This window comes from Aptenodytes forsteri, unplaced genomic scaffold, assembly GCF_000699145.1.
Source record: "Aptenodytes forsteri isolate BGI_AS27 unplaced genomic scaffold, ASM69914v1 Scaffold61, whole genome shotgun sequence".
NCBI classification, from domain to species: domain Eukaryota; kingdom Metazoa; phylum Chordata; class Aves; order Sphenisciformes; family Spheniscidae; genus Aptenodytes; species Aptenodytes forsteri.
In genome coordinates this window covers 7,364,978-7,371,961 of record NW_008794443.1, presented here as the reverse complement: position 1 = coordinate 7,371,961, position 6,984 = coordinate 7,364,978, and the positions used below count along the sequence as shown (strand labels likewise).

The 6,984-nt window shown below is 42.6% G+C and overlaps 2 protein-coding genes across 2 annotated transcripts in view; both read left to right on the top strand.

Annotated features, from left to right (window-relative positions):
- Positions 1-246: 246 nt before the first annotated feature.
- On the top strand, positions 247-3,845 carry RPL24 (ribosomal protein L24). Its single transcript, XM_009289820.1, has 5 exons — positions 247-324; positions 1,321-1,431; positions 2,496-2,632; positions 3,090-3,153; positions 3,718-3,845. Exons 1-5 carry the CDS (start codon positions 247-249, stop codon positions 3,796-3,798), a joined length of 471 nt encoding a protein of 156 aa, XP_009288095.1. The 3' UTR covers positions 3,799-3,845.
- A 183-nt stretch (positions 3,846-4,028) lies between these two features.
- The window catches only part of ZBTB11 (zinc finger and BTB domain containing 11), a 20,127-nt gene continuing 17,171 nt past the window's right edge, over positions 4,029-6,984 (top strand). Inside the window, exons 1-2 of the mRNA XM_009289819.1 lie at positions 4,029-4,074; positions 6,660-6,706. Of these exons, the coding sequence (XP_009288094.1) occupies positions 4,029-4,074; positions 6,660-6,706 (93 nt within the window). The remainder of the gene's footprint in view (positions 4,075-6,659; positions 6,707-6,984) is intronic.

Below are 6,984 nucleotides of genomic sequence, written 5' to 3'. Positions count from 1 at the left end.
GCGGGGGTGGGGGGGGAGCGGCCAGGGCGAGCCCCGCGGGGAGGGGGTAACTGCGGTGCCGGGCGGCAGGGACTAGCGGGAGCGGGCCCTGCAGAAGGGGGAGGGCGGTAGGCCTGAGGGAGAGGCCGGCGCGGTGCTGGGGGAAGCGAAGGCCTCTCACCGGACGCGCGGTGGGGAGCTCGGTGTCTCCCGGGGTCTCCGGTGGCGTTGCTTTAGCGTCTGCCTGAACCGCTCGTGTTGGGCGGTATGAGAACAGCATCGCCGTGCTTCCGTCGGTGTCTAGATGTCATGACTAACGTCAGACCTGGTCCGCGGCAGAACCTTGTGTGTGCTGTAGCTCGGGCGTTTGAGTCGGGTTTTAGGTTGTGGTTTGGGCAGGCTGTCTTAAGGTATCTGGTCTAAAGTACCAAAGTTCTGTCGAAAATGCTATTTAGACATTCTGCATCTAATGCTTAGAGTTGCCGAGGCAAACAACTGGACTTGCAAATACTTTGGGAATGGATGATTGGGATAAAATAGGGAGGAGAGCCCATTCAGGCTGTCATATGTCATGCAGGTAGGGCTGTCATAAACAGAAATACGCTATTCATATCTGCAAAAGGAGGACTTGGGTTTTGGATACCCCAGTACGTAGTCTTGCTGTACAGAATCTCCTGGGAAATGATAGCTAAGTAAATGGACTGATTGAATGCTCAGGTGCTCTCCTGGGAATTTGTTTATACTTCAGATTTACTTGTATGGCTAATAATAAATCAGCCTGCTAATTCTGCCTGTTATTCTAGGCAAGAAGGTTAGTGTAACTATGCAAGAAGGAATTGGGTGGAGTATTGGTCTCCGTGTGTTCCTTATGCCAAGTTCTGAATCGCTTACACATACAGGAAGCACATAGTTACTTGAGGACAGACACTTGAAAAGTATGATGCTGGACACGGCTGTTCGTGCTGCGCCTAGAATTCAGTGCAGCAATGGGTGCAAGTGGTAGTTTGAGGTTTTCTCAGAAAAAATAAGCTGCTTCATTGTGTTACGAAAACAAAAGCTGTAACATTAGGCTTTATTCTGAGAGAACTAAATTAGGCCTGGAAAATTCCTTATAATGGCATGCCTTGTAAGAGATCAGTTTAATTGATGGAACAAAATTCCAAAGTTTGAGTTTTTTCAAATTATGTTCTAAAATTTTGGGATTGTCAGAGCTGTAAAAAGAAATAGAAAAGCATAACTGTTGAAAAACACTGAATCAAAGAATTACTTGATATGTTAATGTAAACTGTGATAATGTCTTTCATAGAAACAAAGCTTACGTGAAATACTTCATCTTCCCAGGTTTTTCAGTTCTTGAATGCAAAATGTGAGTCTGCATTCCTTTCCAAGAGAAACCCCCGTCAAATCAACTGGACTGTTTTGTATAGGCGTAAACACAAGAAAGGACAGTCAGTAAGTATATACCAACTAATGCTGCTCTGAAGTTTTCCATCAAAAGATGAGGTCAGTGGTCTGTTAGAATAGAGGTAACCTGAATACGCTGGTGTTTAGTGGAAGCATGACCCATATAACCAGGATGAAGACTGGCCAATAATGATGAAAATGTGAGTGCATTTACATGAGTTTGTATGTTCCTTTGTGTTTAAAAGGTAACCAGTTCAACAAAAGCATTGTATTTGTATTATATCACTCCTTGAGGGCTCCCTCAGAACCACAGTTGATTTTAACACTTGTATGAATGGCCTATGTTGTAAAAAATCGGTTTTACAGAAGCAGGGTAATGCTGGTTAATATGTAGACTTTCTAAAAGTTTGGACTTGTGAACTTCCTGAATGGTGATAGCATAGAGAGCTGAAAATCTGGTGGATCCTATTTCCAAACAGATGATTTGGGGGTTAAAGGGTGGGGGAACTTTTCACGTACCCTTCTTGAAAACTTTGGGCTGTAACGTAGTAGGAGGTCTTTCCTATGTAGTTGTCATTGCATGAGAAAGATAAACTAATAAGGCAAGTAGCATGAGGGATTTTCAGTGCTCTTGCTTAAACTTGCACAGCAAAAGAGTATTTAGAAAGGCTTACATACGTGTTACGAGTCAACGTTTTTAGCAGTTTGTTTGGAGAAGGAAAGTTGATGCTTGATGGCTTACACTGCTGTCCAGCACCGTGATCCCACTTGAAAGAGGTGGGAAGTCTCTTGCTTTCAGAAGATTCCATCAAAGTGGACCTTAGCCCTCCCCCCTTTTTTTTCTGGGAGTTACAGAAGCCTGAACTTCTGACATTCTCCAAAATTATTTTAATACCTTGCAAAGGAGAATACATTGTTCTTTTTTTAGTTATTTGTCTGCTTTGGCAAATCGAGAAATCAGTTACCTCCAAAGTGAGGAGTAAAATTCTACTTCTGTATACAGTTTTATAATAGCTTCAATCTTAATAGCAGCTTGTTTCTATAATTGTCTTTAGCCTTTTATTTAATGTCTTGTGATACTAATTGTCTGTCTTCATCTTCTGCCATTTTAGGAAGAGATACAGAAGAAGCGCACGCGTCGTGCTGTTAAGTTTCAGAGGGCTATCACTGGTGCATCGTTAGCTGAGATTATGGCTAAACGAAATCAGAAGCCCGAAGTACGAAAGGCACAGAGGGAACAAGCTATTAGGTGAGAAATCAGAGACAAGTGGAGCTGTCCCAGGCTTTTCTAAGATTATTAATGCTTTTCATACAAGAGCTTAAACTCTAGATGAGCTCCATGTTCTATAAGCTTTTTTTGTGGGTTTGGTGTTTGGTTTTTTTTTTTAATCGATAAGCTTTTTTTGTGGGTTTGGTGTTTGGGTTTTTTTTAATCAGTATATTTGGAGGTAATACTGAGTAATCTCAGCAAGATAGTAGCAGCAGAGAAAGGTCTCTTCTTGCCCTCTCCCTTTGTGAAAATACCACTTCTGTCACACACAGTTCTGCTGTCTCCGTAGTAGTCTCCCTAGAGGGTACCGAATGCAGGGGATAAACCTGAAATAATGCATTCCTTTCGTGATCTTAGGGAGTTCTTACAGTGCTGAGACAAAGAAAGAGTGAATGGCAGACACGGATAACTGTTCTCTTTTTCTCTGAATTAACAGGGCTGCAAAAGAAGCCAAGAAGGCTAAGCAGGCAACCAAGAAAACAGCTGTTTCTGCTGCAAAGGTAAGATGCAATGGGTGGATAGAAATAATGAAACAGCATGTACCGTGTTGTAACACAACATTCTGTTGCGACGCTTAATTGGAAATTCCCATTTGCGTTTGGAAGAAGCATTTGCTTATTTATTTTGATCTGGAAGCACCTTGACCAAACTTTTGCACTAAAGTTAAACATACCCCAGCAGCTGAAGAGAATGAACCTTTTTTACCGAAGAAACAAGTATTACAGTAAAACAACTTTCTGACCATACGTCAGGGATTCTCGATAGCTAAAAACTTGTCTGGACGTGACATCTTCACTGTCTAGGAACTTGGTAACAATATATTGATGAATGCTAGCATCTATTTCATTATTACTTATGAATTAATACCATATGTTGGCATCGTACATGTTGTAGGCTTACAGTGGTATGTGTGTAACGATCTGTTAACATGATTCTAATCTGATAGATTGTAATTTAAACTGATCTAAGTTGCCCGTTTTCTGTCAATCTTAAACACACAGGGACACTTTCAGGACTGCAAATGAATTGCTTCTCTTCGCTCATACTTTATTATTTCTCTACAGGCTCCTACAAAGGCAGCACCTAAGCAGAAGATTGTGAAACCAGTCAAGGTTTCTGCTCCCCGTGTTGGTGGAAAGCGCTAACTTGCCGAACTGTTAGTCATGCTGAATAAACATCTGACTAACTTTCATAACTTGTGCCATGTTCTCTTCAACTGTGTGAGATATACTGAAGAGAATTAATCTATGAAATAACCGTGCCTGCTTTTGCAGACCGAAAAACATCTTGCCATGAAACATTTGGTTTGTTAGACAGTCTCCTGTATAGCACACACTTCATAAGTCTTTAATGAATGACCCAGGTGGCAGGGAAGATGGAGCTGATGTTTGAGAAGCTGTTCTTGCCTGAAGGACAAAACAGTACATGAGTACGAGTTTACTCTGCATCTATGTCAAATGGCATAAAAAGGTTTCTAAGTTCAGAGGTGCAAACTAAAGCAGTGAACTGTGAAGCGGTGCCGTAAATGACTTAAAAAGGCTAATGCACTTCTTGCGTTGTGGAACGCACATAGCAAGATGTTATAGAGGATAAAAGGAGAAATTGGTTGAAAAAAGGGAATGGATGGTTTCACAGACCGCATGGCTGTTACACGCAAAGGTTCAGATGCAACTCCTGGGTCAGGAAGTAAAAAAAACCATGGATTGCTGGAAGCTGTCGTCAGGAAAAGAATGGCTGTGAAGGTCGTGCCTTGCGCTCACTCACTAAGCCAAATGGGTTTCTTGACCCAGTATGGCCGTTCTTCTGCAATTATGATCTAATTAGCAGCACTTGCAACACTGGTAATAGGTTGAATGAGCTTCAAATGCAGCTGATGGTATACATTTACTTCAAGCCCATTTAGGTTCATATTTAACTTCCAGAATGCATATAGGGGTTCCCTTAGTAATTCTCCACCCTCCAACCTCTAGAGGGAGTGGCCATTTGATAAATTCTTCATGTGAAGTATATATATCTACCTACTTCAGTAATTACAGTATGTAGACAGCGCGCCCAAACTTTGCTGAAGTTTTGATGGACAGTAATAGCCTTGGCAAAGCAATGTCCTCTGACTTATTAGAAGCATAGGAGAAAAAGAACCTTCTCTATTTTCTGGATCAGATACTTGTCAATTTATTGATGCCACATCTTAATGGCCATTAACTTTGTTATCTTACTACGCTAGTCAAGAAAGCAGCTGTCTTTTCATAGATTTGCTTCCTGCAGTTCTTCTGGGCTTTAAAAACACAATGGCTGTAATGGGCACTTCGGGTTATGGGTTGTATTTTGAGTTATATCATAATTTGTTTGGGGTTTCTTAATAAAATAGATACAGGTCTGGATGAAGGTTGCAACCCATTTAAAATAGGTCTAGCTTCATTACATTAGTGGAATTTCCACCATTATCTTCCAAACAATTACACTTTTTGCTGTTAAAAAAAAGCACAGGAGCTACTCGTGTTTAGAATTAAATTGAAGACTTTTAAACTGGTTAACACACTTGAAAGTGAAGGAGCCAGAAACTGGAGAGTAAACAAGAAGGAAAACTGCTTGTTGTTATAAAGGAATTTTTAATCATTTAAAACTAAAGGCTGAAAACACCACTGAAAGTTACCTATGCTAGTGACAGCTATATAAAATCCTTATATCACTGTCTTGTATAACGCACCTGGTACACTGCATGTGTGTTTGTGAAAGTTTTCAGCTAAAAAGCTGAAAGTGAAGATGCACTTTTACAATCTGCTTGAAATACCATTAATGATATATAGGAATTGATTACCAGATATGACTAATTAGTAAGTCAATATTAATGCTTTGAAGCTTGCAGGCTTTGGCTGCCTGCTGTTACTGTAGAGGTGCACAGAAATGCTTTAAGATTACTCATCCTTGCTGTTTATTCATGAGTTCTGACTGATACGGTGAGATGGAGTAAAGAATAACAGCCCATCACGTTACTCCTCTCGCAAGCTATGCTTCAAGTGAGCGAGGCAGGCTGTTCAGAGCAGGGCGTTAACCTAGTATAACTGCACATTATTCAGCTCAAACATAGATATAATGCAATGAACTAACACAGAAATTAATAAAGTCCTTGTGTTTACCTAATTCAATGTAATTGATTCCCTATTAAGTATTTATCACTAAAAATGGAATACTTAAATTTTTCATAGACCCACGGAATAATTTAGGTTGAAAAGGGCCTCCGGAGATCATCTAGTCCAACCCCTTCCTCAAAGCATGTCTATTTAAATCAGGTTGCTCAGGGCTGTATCCAGCTGAGTCTTGAACAACTCTGAAGACAGATGTTCGCAACCTGTTCTAGTATTTGACCACCACCGTAGTTTATAAAAAAGATAAGAAAATCCTTATCTATAACTAGAATTTCCTGTGTTCTAACCTGTGCCTGTTGCCTATTGCTATGCAACTCTGAGAAGTGTTTGCCTCCATCTTTGTATCCTCCAGTGAGGTAGCTGTGGGCAGCAGCAAGGTCCTCACAAAGCCTTCCCTTTTTAAGGCTGAAAAAGCCTCTCGGCCTCGCCTTGTCCCTCACGCTCTGCTCCCTGACCATCTTCGCGGCCTTCTGCCAGACTCGCTCCATCCAGTCAGTATCTTTGTATTCGGGGGCGATCACAGTACTCCAGATGCCATCTTGCAAGCAGTAAGCACAGGGGAAGGGTTGCTGCTGGCTAGGCTCCTGCCTGGCCGCGGGCATCCTGCAGCTCCTGTGTTTCACGTCTCTGTTAGGAGTGTAAAACAGTATCAGGTCGGAACTCGGACAAGGAAAACCAGCAGTTGAAGTTCAAAAGATTTTCTTCCTTTCCTTTCACAAATAAAAAAGAGCACACTCAACACACCGAGACGTAGCCGCCGTGCCACCCTGCCCGTGCTGGTGCAGCTGTCGCCGGCTGTGCTGCTCCTGATAGGTATACCCACACTGCAACATGAAATAACGCTTCCAATTTTCTCGTAGCTCCTACCCCCGAGGCAATTTTGAAGCGGAGGCTGCTCGTTTCGGAGGTAGGGCTATAAAGGTATTTATTTAGGAGCGTCCCCTCCTCCCAGCGCCGTGGCCGCGCCCGCCCTCACAAGCTTTGCCCGGCTCTAAGATGGCCGTCCCCAGCCTTCCGCCCGGCCTCTCCGTTGCCCGGTTCCAAGACGGCGCCTTTGTTCTCCCTACGAGCTGCGCCTTCCCGGAGCACACGCCCCTCCTCCCGCCCCCTTCCATGTTGCGCGGGCTTCTGACCTCACTTCCTCTACTGCAGCAGCCATTTTGTCTTTCCGTTGCTGCTGCTGCC